Genomic DNA, 22422 nt, shown 5'->3' with positions numbered 1-22422 from the left:
TGTCATTGATGCGCTTGCGCACTGCAAGCTTTCTGGGAAGTGTAGTTCCTACTGCCTAGAGAGCAGCCGGGCAGCGCGCGGCCTGCTGGGAAATGTAGTTTCCGGCTGAGAAGATCGGGCTGGGGCTGGGAAGTCACGGAGGCAGGCGCGCGGCGGGCAGGCCTGGAGGGGGCGGGTCCGCACGGGCCTCAGAGCTTCCCGCCCTACCTGAGGAGAGGTCACGGCGTGTAGCGGCCTCCGCCGCCGCTACTGTGCAGAGTCAGAGGTTGGGCTGCAGCCATGGCCTACTGCCGGCAGGAAGGTAAGGAGTGTGAGCTGCCTTGGAGACCGGCCTACGAGGGCCTGCAGGGGACACGCGCGGTCTCTACTGCCCCCGCAGGCCTCGGCGCCCCGCGACCTCACTGCCGGCATGGGCAACCTGAGGTGGTCCCGGGTACTCTGGGGAATTTGGAGCGGGCTGGGCGGTGAGGGTGCTACCCCGGTTCTGCAGGTGAGAAAACTGACACTGGGAGGAATGAGGCTGTGCCAAGGTCACGGTGAGACTCGAACCCGGACCTCCTAGGGACCAAGCTCGTGGGCGATTTCATCATCTAAACCCGAGCTGGTAAAAGGAGTGCTAAGCACGTTTCATCTGGCTCTCAATTGGGAAATTATTGTCATTAATTATTACTGTCGCTCTTAAACACATACCACGTGTTTCCACTTGCACGCGCCTTTTAACTGTTTTGAAAAGTTACCACTCGGGTTAGGTGTTGTGCGAGAGTGGTAGAAGTACCAACAGCAGGAATATTTAGTGAGCCCCAACTGCATATCAGGCATTCCTCAAGGAGCTTTTTATATGACTTCTCTCATTGATCTCGCAGTGACCTTTATAAATCAGGCTCTGGTAAGACACAAGTGACTTGGCTAAAGCCACGCGGTGGGGAAGTAGGAGCTGGGGTTTGAGCCCCCGCAGTCAGATTCCAGAACTGCACTGTCCAATGTGGTGCCTAGTGGATTTCTGGAAGCCCTCTGCTGGAAAGACACCCCATCCCCCACCCGCACCCCCCAAAAAGTTAGACTCAGTTCAGAGCTCTCCAGGCCCACTAACTGGCTCGACATTTGTCCCTGAGCCTCTACCTAACCCCTCCAGGCCTCATTTTCCAATCTTGTGAAATGAGAAGTTAAAAGAAGTTGGCCTTCGGGGTGGCGGGTTAGCTCAGTTAGAGCGTGGTGCTAATAACACCCAGGTTGCCGGTTGGACCTGTGCATGGGCCACTGTGAGCTGTGCCCTCCTTAAAAAAAGAAAAAGTTTTTTTTCTCTTCATTCATTCAGCAGGTATTCATGAAGAACCTTCTTTGTGTCAGGTGATGGGGATGGTGGACACCTGAGAAGCTACAGAGCGAGTTGGAACTCACCCAGAAATTCTTTGGTGAATAGTCCATCTCCCTTAGTTTAATTCTGGGAAGGGAATCTGAAACCCAGAGAAGATGATCTACCCAAGATCATACATCAAGTTAGGGAAACATCTCTGTGTAAAATGCTAAGCCTTTTTCCCCACCCCACCTGGCTTTTAGAATTCCTCCTCCTTTCTTGGGTTGTAAAGCAGTAATACTCACTGATATTGCTAGTGAGTATTATTTCTATTTATCCTTAATTGTGCCATGAACAAAAGTTCTCTGCCCTCACCACTTTATTAGAAAATAGGTGTGTTTTTAATTTTCTTTCTCTGAGTCTCTAATTTACTTCATCATTTAAGAAGTAATTTTGAGCCGTTCTGGTATAATGAGGCTGTGCAGATAAATAAGAACCCTCCTTGCCCTCGAGAATTTCTAGGAGTCACAGGTTCTCTGGGAAGGAGAGGCAGGTTCCATCGTCTACCAAAGCGTGGCTTATCTGTTCCTGGGTCAAAGATCTTTTTCTTAGTTTAGGGATAAGAACTGAAAGCACTCAGACCTTCACTAGTTTTTATCTTATCCGTACCACAGCCCCCTAAATCCCCAACTTTTTCTTTTTCCGTCCACCAATTTTTTATGCTTCTCTTGGGACTTAGGAAAATGATCCCAAACTCCTTGCCGTATAAGGGCTTGTATGATCCAGTCCTGCCTGATCTAGCTCCAGCCTGATCTCTGATCTCTCAGTCATTGCTCAGCCACACTGGCCTTTTGGCTGTTCCCTTTGTCAGCAGAAGCCTTCAGCTCTTGCCATAGCTGGCTTCTCATCCGTTAAGATTCAGCTCAGATGTCACCTAGGAGAGGTCTTCCCTGACCCTCTGTCTTTCACACACTGAATTTTCTGAAATTACCTTATTTATTTTTGTCATCTTATTTCCTGACTGTCTTCTCCCATGAAGCTAAGAGCATTAGATGTGCCATATACCCAGCATCTAGCACACGGCCTGGTGTACAAGTGGGCACTCAGATCTTTATTGAGTGAACGTATACACGTGCCTGCCCTCTGTTCTGAGTGTATCACTTGCCTGTGCAAATTTACTTCAGGGGTCCACCCACCACCCAACCTTCAATTTAAAGGCCTTAGCTTTCTTTCATTCAAGGCATTCCACAGCGCGGACTCAGGCTTGGCCCCTGGGTTTGGGCTCCCCAGCCTTTTTCTGTCGGCACCCCACTGTTCCTCACTTTAGGTTCCTCCTTTTCTGACTGAGCCTGCCCTCTCCTGTTCAGCTAACGAAACATTTACTGAGCATCTATGATGTGCCGTCCGCTGGGCATATAACTGAGCGCAGGTGACACAATCTGCCCTCATGGCATGCTGGAAGAGATGGGCACGCCTTCTGTGTGTAATGATCCCATGCGTGTTCATGTTCCCCTTTCAGGAGAAGATGAGACCACGCATCTAAGGGTGTTCTCTAACCTACTCAGTGGTGGTAACCATTCTGTCTTCCCGCCCTCTGTGTCATTTCCTAAGGCAGAGTTCAGTTTTTCAACAAGTGTTGGTTACCGACCATGTTGTGGGGACTGTTCTAGGTTCTGGGGATACTGCAGTGAAAGGAATAAGCAAATCCTTGTCCCGAAGGAGCTGACATTTCAGTGGGGGAGATGGGGAGTAAACAAATATATAATATGTTAGCTGAGGAAAGTGCTTTGGAGAAATATAAAGCAAAGGGAGATGCGGAGTGGTCAAGGAAGCTGGCATCTAAGTAGGTGGTACGAAGTCAGGGAGAGGGTGGCTATGAAGGTGCTTGAGGGAGAGAACTCCTGGGGGAGAGGACAGCCTATGCAAAGGCCCAGCGGTCGGTGTGTGCTCAGCCTGTTCAAGTAAAGGAAAGATGCTGGAATGGAGGGAGCGAGTGGTGGGAGATGGAGTCATGAAGGTGAGGGATGCAGATCTTTCTAGATGTGTTAGAAGCTAGAGCCAACCATATTTGATGGTGGAGGTGTGAGAAAAAGACCAGGGTCAAAGATGGCTATACAGAAAGTAAAACTACAGAATTGGGGGTGTCTTGGTATCCAGCTATACAATCAGTCGTCCTGTGCTCTGCCCCACCCTGAATCTTGCTTTCAGAGTCACCCCTGGGCCCTTGGATTCCCAGTCGTGGGCTGGGGATTAATTTTCTTCCATTTGGCTTCCCGTGCTTGTGCCCTTTGGCCTCAGCGGTCTCCATTCTTCTGTCAGAGAGCACTCTTCTGTCAGCGTTTCCTCTTCTAAAACTTGTTTGGCATCTCTAGCCTCTGACTGTCTCTTTTCCTGGCCATTTTATCCTTGTCATTTGATGTCATTTAAAAAATGACTGTCTTTTGAGCGGGATCCAGGTGAGAGCAGAAACTCATTTCATTTTCTTTGTTGACCATGATAGGTAGGCTGAGCTGGTGAAGAAACTGGCTTCTGACACTAAGAAGGTGCCTGATTACCCCAGTAGTTGGTGTCCTTAGGACTAGTTCTTTCTTTCACAGTTAGTTCTGTAAGGAGTAAATAAGCATTATCCTTGTATTCACTTTTAAACATTCCAGAAAACAAAGGCCTGGAAATAAATATATATATAAATATATATATATTTTCTTTCTTACTATAAATCACAATATCACATCTGTCCATCTAGTGTAACAGTTCTCTAAGGGGGATGTCCTGGAAGGTGCCTGAGAGGACTCAGCCCCGTAGGAAGGACCTGGAACATTCTCGGCTAGGCCTGTGATTCCCACATCTGACTTTGTGTCCCAGTTACCTATGAAGCCAGTGAGCAATGTGGACATGCCAGAGAGCTTGATTTAACTTTTGTTGAGTGAGTCCTGGCTTATTTGCCTCACAAATCCCCTGGGTGCCCAGCCGGGTTTGGACCCCTTGCCTTCTGGGCCTCACCATTGCTCTGGGCCTAGCTGATATCTTGGTAAACAAAATCGTCAGAGCTGAACTGAGAAATTTGCTGTCAGCTTATTCTGCTTAGCATTCAGCGGGGTTTTTTTGTTTTTTGTTTTAAATAATTTTTTTTATTTATTTTTTATTGGGGAAGGGGAACAGGACTTTATTGGGGAACCGTGTGTACTTCCAGGCCTTTTTTCCAAGTAAGTTGTTGTCCTTTCAGTCTTAGTTGTGGAGGGCGCAGCTCAGCCCCAGGTCCAGTTGCCGTTATTAGTTGCAGGGGGTGCAGCCCACCATCCCTTGCGGGACTCGAGGAGTTGAACCGGCAACCTTGTGGTTGAGAGCCCACTGGCCCATGTGGGAATCAAACCGGCAGCCTTCGGAGTTAGGAACACTGAGCTCCAACCACTTGAGCCACCGGGCCAGCCCCAGCATTCAGCGTTTTTGCAGGTTGCTTTCCAGTGTTTTGAAAACTGGCCAGAGTTACCAAGGTTATTAGGTACTTGCATGTGCCCTGGCGGCCTAGCCCAAATCTTTTCCCATGCTGCATGGGAAAAGCAGTCTACTCTGAGATCAAATGTGAGGAGTTGAGGCAGAGACCAGCTCTGGGAGTGGAAACCTCAGGTGGGCTGGAAGTCCAGTCTCTGCGCATGCTGAGGGTCACCTGTCGTTATGTTACCGTGTGTGGAAAGGGTGTGAAGCAACAAGGTGCCTTCCCTCTGTCCCCTCAAATGTCCTTTTCACTGGAGGTGTCACTCTGGTTTCGCTGTCACCCTCGTGTTTTTCCCCAAGCCTCTTCTTTAAATATTCCAGCCCAAGTGTGGGCCCAAACTTTTCCCCCTTGTTTTCCTTAGCATACCTGTGACTGAATTATCTTAAATATAAAGGGGGAAGAAAGTGTGAAATAATAAGAGAAAATGCCAGCAGCTATCAGAGTGCCACATTTCTGCAGGCCTGGCCTCTACTCCCACAGTAGCTAACTCATTCTAGGCCACTGACTAAACCCTGTCCATGGGCACATTTGGATGGAGCCGGGAGAAGTCCACTGTCCACTTAAATGCCAGGCACCTCCCACCCCTTCCAGATGACAGTCCCATGATTCCAGATCTCCTGGGTCAGAATGGGTAGTTAGCAGGGCTGTAGAATTTGTCTTGCCCTTCACCAGGTAGGTCCAGTAGCTTAGAAGAAATCTCCTGTTTGTTCACTCAGCAAACATTCATTCACTTGATTGTAAGCTTCTTGGGTTAGAGATTGCTTAGTATTTACTGTACAGAACATTTATTCCTGCCCAAAGCACACAGAGGTCTCAGGACAGTGTCCGAGTCATGCTAAGGACCTGGTGTCAAGCTGTCATTAGTAACCTTACCTGTGTATGTTGCGGGGGGCAAACTGGCTGTGTGCAAAGGACCTCCACAGTGTGGCCTTTGGAGACACAGAGCTGGGTTCAAATTCTATCCCTGTGTGGGCAAGTCACTTCCCAGAGCCTCAGGCTCCCCACCTTAAAGCGGGGCTCCCGCTGTCTCTGGTGAGGGTAGTGATGAGATGGCAGGAGGTAGCTGACACGCAGGACCCAGAGAGGGCCTGGCCCTTCCAGGGGAAACTGATGACCCCGTAGCATGCGGGGTGCTGAGGAGAAGGTACCCCCCGCCCACAGTGGGAATAGCGGACTGAGGCCTGCGGTGTGGTTGGCTTATGGCCTCAGGTTTTAGGAAGGTGAGGTCAAGTGCTGACAGTTATGAGGTACCGGGGAGAGAGTCCAGGAAGGAGTCTGATAGGTGAGGTGCCTGCCTTTCCGTTTCCAGCTGTTTGATTTTGAGTGACCACTCTGGGCCTTGCTTTTCTGCTGTGTAAATGAGGGTGATAAAACTGTATAGGGTCACTGTAACGTTAGGTGAAATGAGTCGTGGAATGCAGCCGTCCAGGTTCATTCCCTGTAACGTGCTGACCAGCCTCCCAGGAGAGAAGCTCCTCCTGTGAAATGCATTTGGCTGCCACTGGTTTGCTTCCCTGCAGGCTCAGGGTCCTCTGGAGTGAGGCCGTGGGACTGGGGCTCTGGCCCTGCCTCAGGTGTCTCGCTGGTGCTGGGCCTCGGAAGGCCTCTCTCTGTCCTGACCCTGCTGCCCAGCTTTGTGTTTGGGTTGGGTGATTGTTCTACAAACTAACAAGCTGCAGCTGGTCACAGGAGTTCCTAACATCAGCACTTCTGTGACACAGTCCCTCCGCTCCCAGGCCCACTTGTGAGAAGTAGCCCCCAGTCCTCATGGGCGATGGGGGACTGCCACAGCGCCCCCCACATGATCCCTTCCTTCTGGCCACGATTAGGGGGCCCAGAGGCCCAGAGGGAGGTTTGATCTTGGACACTCTCGGACCACCTGCCTTTCAGAGGCAGGCGACGGGTGTTTTCCCACAGGGCACCGTGGACAGACCTCAGTGGCCACATCAGTTGAGTGGCTGCATTGCTCTGCTGTCTGGGCGTCTATGTCACTGCATGTCTCACCTTGGCAATGTTTGCGTTCTTGCTCAGACTTTTTATGCAGTTTTGAACCCTGTGGATAAACCGTTAGGCAGCTAGAACAAAGTTGTCTTTTTTTTAAATTCAATTTTATTTAAATAAAACAATTTCTCCTACCCCCACCTCTGGCAACCACCAATGTGTTCTCTATGAGCTTGTATTTTTGTTTTGTAAAAAAAAATTTTTTTAGAATCACATATAAGACAGATCATATGGTATTTGTCTTTATCTTCCTTTTTTCATTTACATATGCCCTCAAAAGTGCAGCCATATTGTTGCAAGTGGCAAGATTTCGTTTTTATGGCTGAATAATATTCCATTGTACATACACCATAATTTCTTTATTCATTCATCCATCAACAGACTCTTAGGTTGTTTCTATATCTTAGCAATTGCAAATAATGCAATAAATATAGGGGTGCATATATTTTGGTGAGTTAGTGTTTTCGATTTTCATGAATGAATACCCAAAAGTGGAATTGCTGGATCATATGGTAATTCTATTTTTAATGTTTTGAAGAACCTCCATAGTGTTTTCCATAATGACAGAGGGTGAGCTTGAAGATAGCACCAGCCCTCTGAGGTCCCCAAAAAGGAGTAGTCAGTCTCTAAATGTGTGTTTACTTAGGGCTGCAGTGCCGATGATTAGCTAATAGGCTTCCTTCACAGAAAGACCCAGCTCCTGGGTCTGTTGCCTCTTGCTGTGCTCTGGGGGTGATAGCTATTTAGGAACTCTTGGTTGCAGTCCTGTGGGACCCACAAACGTATGTACCACTAGCCACTAGAGCCAGGTGATGTAGAGGTGTCCCCTAATAGCAATTGCAAAAATCAGGCTGCTAGACAGGGTCTGAGCTTTTCTCTCGATGACACCGATTATGACTGTCCTGTGGGACCAGGGACACAAGATCTTCTGGCCTCCAAAGCCAGGTGATCAAGAGGCACCCCCAAGGTGGCAGCTGCAGAAATTGGGGCACTAGAAATGTGTAAAAGCTCCCTTTTGAGAGATACTGGTGCTCTGGACCACAGCAAAGGCAGGGCACAAAGATGGTGTCCCCCAGTCTCCGTCCCAGGGGGTTCCAGCGGCTGGTAGATGTGTGTGTCCAATTAGAGGCCTCAGGCCATCACTTTACTATAAGCAGGTGAACCTCTGCACTGTAAGTCTGGGCATGATCGGCTGCCGCTGAGCTGGGCCTCCGGTCAGGGTCTTGAAGAACGGCTTCTCAGATCTCCTAAGTTAGATGTTTTGGGGGCTAATCTCAAGTGTACGTCTTAAAAGTTGGAATGCCCAAGGTGGGGTTCCGTCCCTTCACTCCGCAAGGAGAAGCTCTGGCTTTTGGGTTCCGTCCCGGTTGTGCGTCGCCGTGCCGAAGGTGGGATTTATGGCCAGATTATGTGCCAGCCTCCTACGCTACCCTGGGGTTTTCTTATTTCCCCAATATGCAGTTGTCACTCAGCCGGCCTTTAGGTTTTGTAAAGAGGAACTTGTTCCATATGTAGCTATAGACTCAGTGTCCACGGGAGGACGTGAGTTCAGGCTCTTCCCACGTCACCATCTTGAACCTCTTTTTTTTACGCCTTTTTTTCTGTCCCTCATGATGCCCCCCTCATCATGGGACAGCAGCTTGTGGAGTCAGGTCGGGGGTGCTCAGCAGCAGGCATTCCGGACAAATCTGGCCTCGTAAGTCGTTGTCGTTCTGCTAAACTGTCACACAGCGTCAGTGACTCCGCCCAGGGATGGCAGTTTGATGGTCACCTCACTTTGGGGTTTCATATGGGACAGTCTTCAAACTTGGTTCGTGTGACTGTTTTGGGTTTAGGGCTGATTCACTGCTCTTAAGTGAAAGGATTCTTCCTCTGCCCTCCAAACACTAGGGAAGGATCGAATCATATTTGTGACCAAAGAAGACCATGAAACTCCAAGCAACGCGGAGCTGGTGGCTGATGACCCCAATGATCCATATGAGGAGCATGGTGAGTGACGTGGGGCCTGCTAGGGACCCACAGATGGGGGCAAAGTTCACTGTGCACAATTCCTGCCCCATTTTGTCCTGGCCGAGGCTGGGTTTTCAGGTATGCATCTCAGCCACGGGCCCTCTCCCGGGACAGTGAGTTTGTCTCCCTCAGAGGTGCAAGGGGCTGTGTGGGAGCCTCGTTCGTGCGCTTCCCTGGCCATTGGGCTAGAACTAAGAATTTCTCCCTACTGGAGTCTTTGGCCTCCTTTTCTTCTAAGTTTTTGCACTGGCTTAGCTGATGGTTGGATACTTCCCAATGGTTATGTTTCGGGGCAGAGTGTCAGTGCATTCCCAAAGTTCTGAGTAGGTTACGCTGACAGGGATCCTCCCGCTCAGTCAAGTTCCCAAACTAAATTCTGCCACATCTGCAGACTATAAGCCAGCAGGTCTGTATGAATCACACACCTTGTGTGAGGTGATGAAATCACTGCTCCCTCCTTGTAGCTACTCCAGCATGCCCCTTGCAGGATAGGCTCGCTTGAGAGAGAGGAAAGTGTTCTAGCAGCAAGATTCAGCTCGCCTAGGCAGGGCTGTTGCACACAACTCGTTAATGGTCACTTGGGCCTAGGGCATCACGCCAAAGGCTCTGGACTGTTGGACTCACCAGAACTTACCAGGCTGTCTAAGGCGGGTATGCATGTGCAATGTTCATAAATAGTCCACGTATCATAAACAGTGCTCAGTTCACCGATCGAAAGCCGTTCCTGACATCCTGATGATAACAAACCTAGTGCTGATTGCTGATAAATATACTTGAAAGAACTTGTAGGAGCCACCTGTTGAGTATGGGCTGCTGGTTGGAATTTTTCAAATGCTAAGTAAAGTGTATATTCTTAGGTAGGACCCTTCACTTGCTACCCTTAGTGCTCCTAGGGATTAGAGGAAAGCTAAATACACGTGCCTAGCACCCTTTTGGGAATAGTGGAAAGTGCAGACATTACACAAAGAGTTAGATGTCTGAGAATGACAGCTACAGAAGTAATCTTGAATCAGCGCTCTTATCAAGAAAAGTAAATCACATGTAAATTCTAGTACTTTTGCCTATCTTTAGATCCATATTAGTTAAGTACATTTCATTAATTGTTTGAGACTCGGGCCTGCAGGACAGACACATGAGGGCTTGTTTTGTCTGCTTCGTAGTGTTTTTATAAAAACTGAATGTGTCTGCCTTGAGACTGCATGTTCCCCTCCAGTTCCTGCCAATCTTTATGGTCCCTCTTGTTTTTTCTCCTACCTTCTTCTGTCATTTACAGTATACCTGCTTGGAAACCCTTTAGTATTTGCCTTTGCAACCCCTTCTAGTGAATAATTGTGTGAAAAAGCATATAAAACAGAGAACTCTGGGACCCAGGTTCTGAGCTCTCAATTGCAAAATTCCTAGTTTTCAAACATGCTCCATCTGGGCTTAATGTAACTTGCCAAAGCTCCGGTCTGTGTGGTTTTACATTGTGTCCCTGAAGTGCAAATTGCCACTATAGTTTTCTCAGTGAAGAACTACTTCATTCTACCTCACCGTCCCCTGAGCAATAATGAAGCAATGATCCTACACAGCTGGATTATTATATTTAAATGTTAGTATCGTACCATCTGTTGTTTCTTTTGGAAACTGGTTGTGCATGTGTGTTAGCAGTTTTGAGCCTCCAGGGGGCAGCATTGGTATAGGCTTCCAGCACTGAGGTGGCCCTTGGGCAGCTGGGAGAGGTGGTGAGATGAGGGGCAAAGAGCCTGGGCTCAGGGAATCCTAAGGACCCTGGTGATCGTCCTGACTTGGACCCCACTGAACCCCAGAAACCTCACGTGTAAACTGGGGTTAGTAGTACTCACTGCAGAAGGTAGCTGAAAGGATTACGTGATTTACTATGTACAGCTTAATACATGAGAACCTGCACTGCTGATACCGGTGGTGCTAGTGGTGAGCTTCCTGCCAGTTTCCTTTGCCATCTCCACTGTTAGCCTGTTTTACTAGCAAGGAACTGCAACGTTAGATTTGTTGATCACTGAAGCTTCCTAAGCTAGAATTAAGAGATGAGGTTCCGCCGAGGCGAGGGCTTTGGACACTAGCTCAGAGCGTCAGACCTGGGTACTTCTACGGAGTGAGGAGTAACGTGTGTTTTCATTGGGCACTTAAGAGTCTTTCTTAAAGAGTGTTCTCAGTCTCTGTAGTCAACTCATGTAAGAGACTTCTGTATGAGTCATATTTCTGTCCATGTCTGTCACAAAGCTGAAAATGAGCCATTGTCTTGAAAGCATTTTAGAAAACCAGGAAATACTATTTAGATGTGGACAAGGTTCAAAGATAAGAAAAGGTGTAAAATTCAAAAGTTAAGGGCCTATATAATATTGAAAATGAAAATCCATCTGAAAACCTAACTGCTCCCCAACACATAGGTACAATGTAACAGTGTGATTAGTATGGTCAGTATCCCTCTAATTTCTCATTTTTACAAGAATGGAAGCACACCACTCTGGTATGCCACCAGCCTTTTCCCTGTATGTCTTGGCCATCTTTCCAGTCAATGCAGAAGGCTCAATCTCCTCGTCTTTACCTGTCCTCACACTTTTGAGCTTCTGAGAGTGGCTGCAGAGCGAGAGGGTTTGGAGGAGTTGGGGGGACGCAGAGATTGGAAGGTGGAGATCAGTACCTCAGCTTCTTAAATTGTTTGGGCTTTAAAAAGATACTCCTTGACCATCCAAGTGAAGGCTTCTGCTTTGGACTAAATGGATTCCAGTATGTATTATAGTTCTGGGAGCACGGCCACAGCCATAGCACGGGGAGGTGGCTTAGACCTAGATCAGTGTTGCACGTGGAGAAAGTTGCCGAAGGTGGTTTCTCTTCACCTGAGCCAGGAATGCTGGATTTGCACCGGACATTCGAACCTGACCTAAGAGGTAGGTCCACAGACGAGTGCCTGCCAGGCAACAGTTGATACTGTTCTCCACCTCCTGAATGGCTCGTGAGGACTGGATTTGGTTTTGCTTTTCCTGAAACCTAGAGAATAGTCTCTCACTTTTCCTTGCCCATCTTCCTGTTCCAGGATTGATCTTGCCAAGTGGAGACATTAACTGGAACTGCCCGTGCCTTGGGGGAATGGCCAGTGGCCCCTGTGGGGAACAGTTCAAGTCAGCCTTTTCCTGCTTTCACTACAGCACAGCGGATGTGAAGGGCTCAGACTGTGTAGACCAGTTCCGGGCCATGCAGGAATGCATGCAGAAGTACCCGGACCTCTATCCTCAAGATGAGGAGGAAGAGGAGGAGGAGGGGAAGACAGCAGAACGTGTGGAGGAGACAGCGCCCACTGACGCCGCCACAACCAAAGAAGAGAAGGGGTCAAGCTAATGAAGGCACGCGGCACTGGGCTCCCGGCCTTCCACCTCAGAGTGATATGAACCTTTTGCAAAATGCCTTTCCATCACTCTAAGAAAGCGTCTTTCCCTCTATTGTTCTGTGCACTGTAATGTACAAAATAACTTATTTTGATGATCAGGGTCTTGGCCCCTTGACATATACACTGAAAAAAATGAGGTGGTATGTGTGTGTGTCTCACATGAATCTATCAGCGAATGTAGCTGCCGCTTTTGAATTCTCTTCTCAGATCACCCTGAATTTTGCTACCTTGAAATACTGTGCTGAATAGTCTCAGCAACCAAAAATCAGTATCTAGGAGTGAATGAGCTGATTTATTCTGATTCATTTTAGTAGATTTTATATCCGTTTGGAAAGGGAAATAGAAACAAAAATATCTTCCTTTCAAAATGCAAGAGGCCAGATGATCAGATACTTATTTCTCATTAAGCATCTTGACCTTGAATATATGAGGAGACACTGTACTTCATTTCTGATACATTTTGGTTTCCATTTTTACACTGTGCTCCAGGTTTGCTTTTGGGGAAGTGGAGCTTTGCACCCTCTAACTCACAATCCCTTTCTAAATGAAGAGAAAGTCTGGTTTTTGCTGTTCCTGTTATTCCGAAAGCCCTACTTTGGGGCCTGTATTTACATTGGCTCTGTCTCAGCCTGTTCAGATGCTATGTACTTGAGAGGTGGGGACCTAATTGTTACCAAAGTAGCAGCCAAGAGAGGAACTGGTGTGAATTAAGTGGTTATTAAAAGGAAAACATGGTTTTTACCTGATTTTGAATGTGTCCTTTCTTTTGACTAATTAAAAATGGGTGTTTTTTTTCCAAGTCAAGTTGTTGTCCTTTCAATCGTAGTTGTGGAGGGTGCTGTTCAGCTTCAAGTTGTCCTTTCAGTCTTAGTTGTGGAGAGCACAGCTCAGCTCCAGGTCCAGTTGCCGTTGCTAGTTGCACGGGGCGCAGCCCACCATCCCTTGTAGGACTGGAGGAATCGAACTGGCAACCTTGTGGTTGAGAGCCCACTGGCCCATGTGGGAATTGAACCGGCAGCCTTCGGAATTAGGAGCATGGAGCTCCAACCGCCTGAGCCACCAGGCCGGCCCCAAAAATGTCTTTGATGTAAGGAAATATAAACTGTGTTTCCCCAAAAATACGACCTAGCCGGACCATCAGCCTAATGTGTCTTTTGGAGCAAAAAGTGATATGAGACCTGGTCTTATATAAGGTCCAGTCTTATAGTAAAATAAGACCAGGTCTTATATTAATTTTTTGCTCCAAAAGACGCATTAGAGCTGATGGTCTGGCTAGGTCTTATTTTCGGGGAAACACGAAATTATGAAAAGTTCGATTGAAATTCCTCTTTGAAGGTCCTGGTAAACTACCAGTTTGAGTGTTAAAATTTTCTATGTTGAGTTCATATCAAACTTTTTGTCTGTGAGCAGATGCCTTCAGATAGACATCTCAGTTAATCCATGAGGCAGGATGGCTGTTCCATTCGAAGACAACGAACTGAAGCCTTTGCAGGTTAAGTAACTTGTCCAAGGTAACTGCTAAAACAGTTCAGGCTGTGGTGTGGTAATGCCTCGTTTGTCCCAGGGTATCTATTGCGGTGTCAAAAATTACCTTAAAATGTAGCAGCTTGAAACAAACATTTATTATCTCCCAGTTTCTGTTGGTCAGGACTCTGGCTATGGTTTACCTGGGTCCTCTCGCTCAGTCACTCACACCGTGAGTGAGGTGTTGGCCAGGATTGCAATCGTCTCAAAACTCGACAGGCTTTCCGACGTCAATCAGGTGGTTTGAGGCAGGATTCAGTCCCTTGTGGTTTGTTGGACTGAGGGACTCAGTTCCTCACTGGCTATTGATCAGTGTCCTCCCTTGGTTCCTGGTCACGTGGGCCTCTCTTTACGAGAGAGGTGGCTTCCATCAGAGCAAACAAGGGAGCAAGAAGGAAGCCAAAACCTTTTTGTAAATTCATCTTAAGTGACATTCTCTCACTTGACCATACTCTGTTAGCAGTGAGTCCCAGCCCCCACTCAAGAGAAAGGACACAAGTGCATGCAAAGCAGGGGGCTGCCTACCCCCCGGAGAACAAGGCAGCAGCAAGTTAAAGCTTGAAAGCACAGTTAGATGTAAGGAGCTGTAGTTCTGAGGTGTTAGGGAGGTGGAGACCTGTGGTATCTATAACCAGAACTTTTTTAAAACTTAAGAGCCAAGAACCTGGAGCTGCCCACGTTTGGAAGCGACGACAGCCCTGTGAAGGGCTCTCATGACTTCTTTTAGCCTCATATAGAGCCTTGCACATTTAACGAACATACTTTTTCAGTGAAAATTTTGATCACCGCCAAGATGTTAGTGATTTGTGAATATATTATGGATCTCATTGATTTGATGTATTCAGGAAACCTCTACAGGTCCAAGTCCTAGGGACACAGGAAAATGAGCCACGTATGGTATCTGCCTGCACAAAGTCAGCATTTATTAGGAAGTAGAAGGATGGATGCGTATTGCATGGTGGCACTGGATTTTCGAGGTAGATTGTTTTCTTCTAGCCATGGTAACTCTTACAGCAGAGACTCTCAGGCTATCTGTCCAAGTCCATTTGGTTAGACAAAAGATTCCATCTTTTTCTGCGTTTCAGTGGAAAAACAACTTGGTGATGAGAAAGTGCCACTGCATAAGCAATCGAGAGTAGGCAGAGATGATGCTTGAGAATCAGGTTTGAATAATTCTTTTTTTTTAATTGAGGTATAATTGACATACAACATTATATTCATTTCAGTTGTACAACATAATGATTAGATATTTGTGTATATTGCAAAATGATCACCACAATAAGTCTAATTAATATTCATCACCATACATAGTTACAGAATTTTTTTTCTTGTAAGATCTACTCTCAGTAACTTTCAAACATGTAATATAGTAATGTTAACTATAGTCCCTGTGCTGTGCATTATTACATCCAATTGGAAATTTGTGCCTTTTGACCTTCAATCCATTTTGCCCACCTCCCATTGCCTACACTGACGACTACCAACCTGTTCTCTGTGTCTATGAGCTTGGTTTTTGGATTTTTTGTTTGTTTGATGTTTAGATTCCACATATAAATGAGATCATATGGTATTTGTCTTTGTCTTATTTCACTTAGCAGAACGCCCTCAAGGTTCATCCATGTTGTGGCAAATGGCAAGATTCCATTCTTTTTTATGGATGTATAGTATTCCATCATTCATATATATACATACACACACAGCGGATGCCAAAAAAATGTATATACATTTTAAGAAAGAAAAAAACTATTAAAATTGTAATAATATATACTGATAGCAAAAGATGAATACAAGTCATGTGTATACATTTTGGGGGCACCTCTGGTGTGTATTGCCATGTTCATTGCAGCATCATTTACAATAGTCAAGATTTAGAAACAACCTAAGTGTCTACTGATGGATGAGTGGATAAAGAAAATGTGATATATATATATAATATATAAATATAAAATATATATGTATTATATATTATGTATATAAAATATTCAGCCATAACAAGTGAAATCTTGCCATTTGCAGCAATATGGATGAACCATGAGAGTATTATGCTATGTGAAATAAGTCAGACACAGAAAGACAAATACCAGATGATCTCACTTATATGTGAAATCTAAACAAAACAAAAACAAGCTCATAGATACAGAGAACAGTTTGCTGGTTGCCAGATGCAGGGGATGAAAGGTGGGAGAAATGGATGGAGTCAAAGGGAACAACATCCAGTTATAAAATGATTAAGTTACGGGGATGTATGTATATATACATATGTCAAAATTCATCAGATTGCATGCTTTAAATATGTACAGTTCATGGTTTATCAGTTATACCTCAACAAAGCTGTTTTTTTAGAAAAGATGTTTTTTCCCAGTAAAGAACAAAACAGGCAGAAATAAATCAAGTACAAGTATATATTTTTAAAATGGAACACTTAGAAATATGAAAAGATAATTGAAAGGAAAAATTCCTCAAAAGTTTGAGATCAAGTTTAAACCGGACACATCACCAGTGGCCAATGATTTAATTAATCGTGCCTATATAATGGAACCTCCATAAAATCCCCCAGACAGTGGCGTTTGGGGAGTGTCTGGGTTGGTGAACACATCCATGTGTCAGGAGGTTGGTTCTGTCCAGCTCTAAAGGACCGAAGCTTATGCACTCGGGACTTCCAGACCTTGCCCCATGCACCTCTTCATCTGGCTGTACATTTGTATCATTTATAATAATAAAATATCATTTGTAGTAAACCAGTAATAGTAAAAAAATTTTAAAAGTTTAAACTGTTCGCAATTGAAGAAAATGAATTTAAAGATAGTACTTTACCAGAATGCAGTACATCATATACAGAGATTTAAAAAAAAAAAAAACTGTTAGATATTGAAACTGTTGAGCAATTTCCAAATAAGTCTAATATGGACCTTAAAGAAAATAGAGAAAGAAACAAGAGGGAGAAATATCCAGAGACAATTACTGAGCATTGCCCGGAAAGGAAGAAAGGCTTTGTCCTCAGGTAGAAGTTGCACACAAGTGGAGAAGCTACAGATAAAGAGAAAGAAAAAAAAAAAAGTATATATTTACCAGGGAAACAGATATACTTTTCTAAAAATGAATAACTGTGTCATTTTGTCACAGTAAAAGTGACAGTGTATCTCCCACCAGCAAAAAAGATGACAGCAAATAAATTGCATACCTTCAAAATGCAGAGGGAAGCTCCCAATAGAGTCTATTAATATTTACAATTAAACTATTAGGGATGAAAAAGCACAAGAATATTTGCAAATATATCGATAGTAGGAAATCTTATGACTTATAGAGCCTAGTTGAAATTTTTTTAAAAATTCTAAAGGACATTTTTTCAACAAGAAGAAAAATTCATTTAGTCGGAAACAGTTTCTTAGCTTACGAGTAAGTGTGTAAAACTTCTTGGCTGTAGTTTAGAGTTGGCTCTTCAATGGCTGTGCGGTTTGTCATGTGGTCCTGCAGTTCCATGCCATCCTATGGGACTAGGTGTGTGGGGACCTGAGCACATGTTAATCTTGCCTGAATCCATTTGGGCTCATTGCATCCTTACCGGTTGACTGGAGGTGTGACAAGCCAACCTTACAGCTGCATAAGTGATCCCTGTGGCCTGTGAGCCGCCATGTTGCCGCTTAGGGACTGCTTGACTGCTTGACAGTGGGTAATAGAAAATGACAACGGTTGTTGTAAATATAATCATGTAGTGATGAAATCTGTAGCTATGATTCTAAGCACCAGGAATTTGAGCGCAGGTGACCGTCATTGGAGCTGGGGCAGCTGTAGAGTGGGACGCAGGGGTATTGGATCCAAGCATGGGCTGTATTTTTTTGGCAGATGCTCTATTCCAATTGATAATAAAATTTTTTTAAGATTTTTTTTTATTGGTGAAGGACTTTATTGGGGAACAGTGTGTACTTCCAGGACTTTTTTCCAAGTTGTTGTCCTTTCAATCTTAGTTGTGGAGGGTGCTGTTCAGCTTCAAGTTGTTGTCCTTTCAGACTTAGTTGTGGAGGGCGCAGCTCAGCTCCAGGTCCAGTTCCCGTTGCAGGGGGCGCTGCCCACCGTCCCTTGCGGGACTCGAGGACTCGAACCAGCAACCCCGTGGTTGAGAGCCCACTGGCCCATGTGGGAATCGAACCGGCAGCCTTCGGAGTTAGGAGCATGGAGCTCCAACTGCGTGAGCCACTGGGCCGGCCCGATAATCCAGTTTTTTTAGGGTTTGCATTATACAGCAGGGTTAACCATGACCTTTACCATCTCGCCCCAGTGCTATGTACATTCTCCACTCTATCATAATGAAGTCTGGATGAACTTCTCCATCTTTATATGCCCCGATCATCATAGTAGTTCAAGACACCTTGCTAATGGGATCTGGTGAGCAAGCATTAGGATAGTATTCTAGAGGTCTTATGAAGACAATTAAGAGTGGCAGATAATGGGGGATGAAAACCTGTAAAAGTTCAGTGACATTGTCAAAAACGGTTGGAGTTTTCTAAGAGTTCAAGATTCTGGAACACGTACTACGATATTCATTTGAAAGTGAGACGTAAGTTGCTGCATTTTGTACTGCCCACAGCAAAGAAAGAGACATAATCTTGGTGGGCCTCTTAGGATTTTGGAGACAACATATTTCACGTTGGGACATGCAGTGCCATCCATTACTATGTAATCCATAGGCTGCCAGTTTGGAATGGGACTCAGGGCAAGAAAGGTCTCTGCAACAGGAGCAGGTTGCACCAGCAAACTGAGTTATATTAGAGGTGTTTGTGGCAGACAGATTGCTGTAGGATTCCACTGGCAAATCATATAGTAGAAGCATAATGCTGAACGTAGGGCACGAGCCTTTCTTTGCTGTCCCCTATTCTCCATTTTAAAAATTAGTCCTAAAAAGAAAAAAAAAATTAGTCCTGCTTCCCGTGAACACTGCAAGTGACTAAATACCTGGTCATGGGACAGCAAGTGACCTCAATTTCTTATCATGGGCAGGTATGATGAGATTCACTGAACCACACAATTGCATGTGAAAGAAATACAAGTTGATTTGGCGTATACAAGTTTGAGCCCATGCCATTTTGAAAAGGCATAAGTAAACTTCATGGGCTGGGAGTTCAGAAAAATCATAGTTCTTTCTTCTGCTGTACCTTCTCTTCCTCAGTTCATACCTGCAGTCTTATGGGGAGTTCCTTATGACCCTCTAACAGTAAAGAAAAAAATCCAGGGCCTGATTTATAGATAGCTTTTCACGGTTTGCCAGCAACAGCTGGAAGTGGTCAATTGTAGTACTAGTGTCACACAGGGGCGGCCTCTGAAATAAAGTGATGAAAAGAAATACTCCCGGGGCCGGCCCGGTGGCTCAGGCGGTTAGAGCTCAATGCTCCTAACTCCGAAGGCTGCCGGTTCGATTCCCACATGGGCCAGTGGGCTCTCAACCACAAGGTTGCCAGTTCAACTCCTCAAGTCCTGCAAGGGATGGTGGGCTCCACCCCCTGCAACTAAGATTGAACACGGCACCTTGAGCTGAGCTGCCTCCCGGATGGCTCAGCAAGGTTACCAGTTCAATTCCTCGAGTCCTGCAAGGGATGGTGGGCTGTGCCCCCTGCAACTAGCAACGGCAACTGGACATGGAGCTGAGCTGCGCCCTCCACAACTAAGACTGAAAGAACAACTTGAAGCTGAATGGCACCCTCCACAACTAAGATTGAAAGGACAACAACTTGACTTGGAAAAAAGTTCTGGAAGTACACACTCTTCCCCAATAAAGTCCTGTTCCCCTTCCCCAATAAAATCTTTAAAAAAAAAAAAAGAAATACTCCCAGTGGATGGAACTTGTGCAGTACATCTGGTTGGACACTATGTGGAAGAAGACTAGGCTGAGGTATAGATCTACAGTGATTCATGGGCAGTAGCTAATAGTTTGCCTTTGCTGATCAAAGCCTTGGGAAAACACACTTGAGAAATTGGTGACTGGGGGCTCTTGGGGGAGATATGAGGATTAACCTCACAGAGTAGGCTGAATATAAAGATAGTCATCACCACACCACTACCCCCAGAGGTGCCAGAATCGGAGGGAATTCTCCATAATCAGCAGACATATGACCTGTCTTGTGACAGTCACTCAGCTTCTTTCTCTGCCTCTTTCATATTCGTTGTGACAATGCACCAAATGGCCATGGCAGCAGGGATGAAGGCCCTGTGTGGAGTGAATGTCGTGACATTCCGCTCATAAGCTTTATTTGGCTGCCACCTCTTCTGTGTGCCCAGCCTCCAACACAGAAGTTGATGCTGAGTTTTTGGTCTGGAAATATTCCATGGTGACAGGTTGAATATATTGACTTCCCCTATCATGGGGGGAAGGTGCTGCTTTATTCACTGGGGTAGACGTATTCTGGGTGTGGATTTGATTCCCCTGCCCACGGCTTTTCTGCTAGCACAACCATGTGTGAACTTCCAAAACCCTGGGGGTTTGAGATGTTGGCATACACATACCATATTGTATATTCAATATATGGAGCTGCTTGCCTCAAAGCCAGAGTGCATAGATCTGAGAACCGAGTGAAAAAGATGGACCCCTCTCACGATTACGTTTAATAATCCAGTTGAAGATGTTTTGTTTCCTGTTATTGAAAACTTGGGCTTCATGGATTTGGAGATCTTAATGTCTCCATATTGGCTTTGGAATCAGGCTTCAGACAAAGGCAGGACCAACTCCTATACCCTCATAAGAAGTACATCTGGCTAAGAGGAAATATTCTTTTTCAGAACATAACTCGAAGTTCGTTTCCCTGATCGACTCTTGATAGGTTCACGTGGTTATCTATGAATCAGTCAATGTAGATGAGATAAACTTCCTGGCTTTGTCCTATTTACATGTCCTCCTCTTGAATTCAATGGTGGAGTCAGCTCTACAGAATTATATGGAGTCAGCGGGGTGGGGAGGGTGGTTTTTCAGTGAGGAATTGAGATACCTCTCACCTACAGGTATCTACTATGCTCTCTGACTCACTTTTAATTTCTATAAAATGGCGTAGCCTATGGTTTCCTCTTCAAATCATCTATGTCTATCTACATGAGGTGCATTTTTTCTGGGATGTCCAAAACCACACTCTGCACTCCCACACATGTCTCTAACCTCATAATCCATCACTCAAAATTCCTATGGTACCCTTGACATACTGTTCTTTAAATGCTGCATCTGTATTTCATGGCACTCACTACATATATATAGATATAGATATATGTATATATATGTATGTATGTATATGTATGTATGTATGTATATGTATGTATATGCATATATATATATATGTAAATAGGGTCAGTTTTCTGGGTTTTTTTTAACTTTCATTTATTTAAGTGTGTTTTTCCAGGACCCATCAGCTCCAAGTCAAGTAGTTGTTTCAATCAGTGGTGGAGGGCGCAGCTCACTGGCCCATGTGGGGATCAAACCGGCAACCTTGTTATAAAGAGCACTGTGCTCTAACCAACTGAGCCAACCAGCCATCCCGCATTCACCATATTTATCTTTTATGTTTACCTGTGTGAATTTTTAATCAAAGTATGGCTCCTTTATTAGACTATAAGTATTATAAAAGCAGTTGTTCACATATTTATCTTGGTTCTACAGGTGTATGCATATATTCAAACCTATCAAATTGTATATGTTAAATATGTGCAATTTTTGGTATATCACTTACACCTCAATAAAGCTATTAAAAAAACAAAAATGAAAAGAAATTTAACCTTGAAAGCCTTACTCAGTACCTGGCACATATTAAAGGCTTACGAATATTTTTGGATACAGACATCCATAAATGAAAAAAATATGCAAGGCTGAAAGACCTAAAATGACATGATTTCGAATGAGTAGAGAAATAGGGAAGAAATACAGGGAAATAAGTGAATTATCAGGTTCTGCCGACTACAGGAGCACAGGTTAAGGCAGTCCAGAGAAATAAGCCAGTCAGGTAGCTTGGCTCAGAGCTTCTTGGACATGGGCAGGTTGATGACAACTAACAGCAGCTCTTGGATTGTCACAGGAAAACCGGAAAATTAGAAAATTCCTTCCTTGCCTTTCTGACTTCATGAAGTAACTAGTCCAAGGTCATACTGTAAATGGATAAGATTATTATGTGGGGTAATGAGAAATGGTGTTCATGCCTTTGAGAAATGGGAATTTTGGGTATTTGGGGAAATAGTAATCCTTTGTCAATTATATATCCTACCGATATCTTCTCCTAACTTGCAACTTATTTTTTTATACTGTTTATGATATCTTTTTCCAAACTTTAATCTTTATATTATTGAAAATCTGCAATGTATACGAAAACAGAAAGTAGTATAATATCAAAAAGAAATAAAACCCTATCTCGACACTAAACCTAGCACTAAAACCTAACCCTTACCTAACCCTAACACCAAACCTAATCCTAACCCTAATTCTAACCATATAATTAACATGGATTTAAACATAGCCATTACCTAAATCCTAAACCTAACCTTAATTTAACACTAAAACTCCTTTTAACCCTAACACTAACACAAATCCTACACAGAACCCTAACCATAACCCTACACCTAACTTTAATTTAAACTCTAAACTCAACCATAACCCTAATTCTAACCTTAAAACAAGCCATAACATAACCCAAAACATAACCTTAACCTGAAACCTAAATTTAGCACTAA

General features: G+C 44.9%; 1 protein-coding gene across 1 annotated transcript; it reads left to right on the top strand.

Annotated features, from left to right (window-relative positions):
* The first annotated feature begins 94 nt into the window (after positions 1-94).
* CHCHD4 (coiled-coil-helix-coiled-coil-helix domain containing 4) lies at positions 95-12950 on the top strand. Its single transcript, XM_019747126.2, has 3 exons — positions 95-301; positions 8679-8777; positions 11854-12950. The coding sequence occupies exons 1-3, from the start codon at positions 280-282 to the stop codon at positions 12153-12155; spliced, it is 423 nt and encodes a 140-aa protein (XP_019602685.1). The 5' UTR covers positions 95-279; the 3' UTR covers positions 12156-12950.
* The last annotated feature ends 9472 nt before the right edge of the window (positions 12951-22422 follow it).

This window comes from Rhinolophus sinicus, linkage group LG10 (assembly GCF_036562045.2).
Source record: "Rhinolophus sinicus isolate RSC01 linkage group LG10, ASM3656204v1, whole genome shotgun sequence".
NCBI lineage: Eukaryota > Metazoa > Chordata > Mammalia > Chiroptera > Rhinolophidae > Rhinolophus > Rhinolophus sinicus.
Note: the sequence above shows the minus strand (reverse complement) of the source record. Positions and strands in the feature narration are given on the sequence as shown.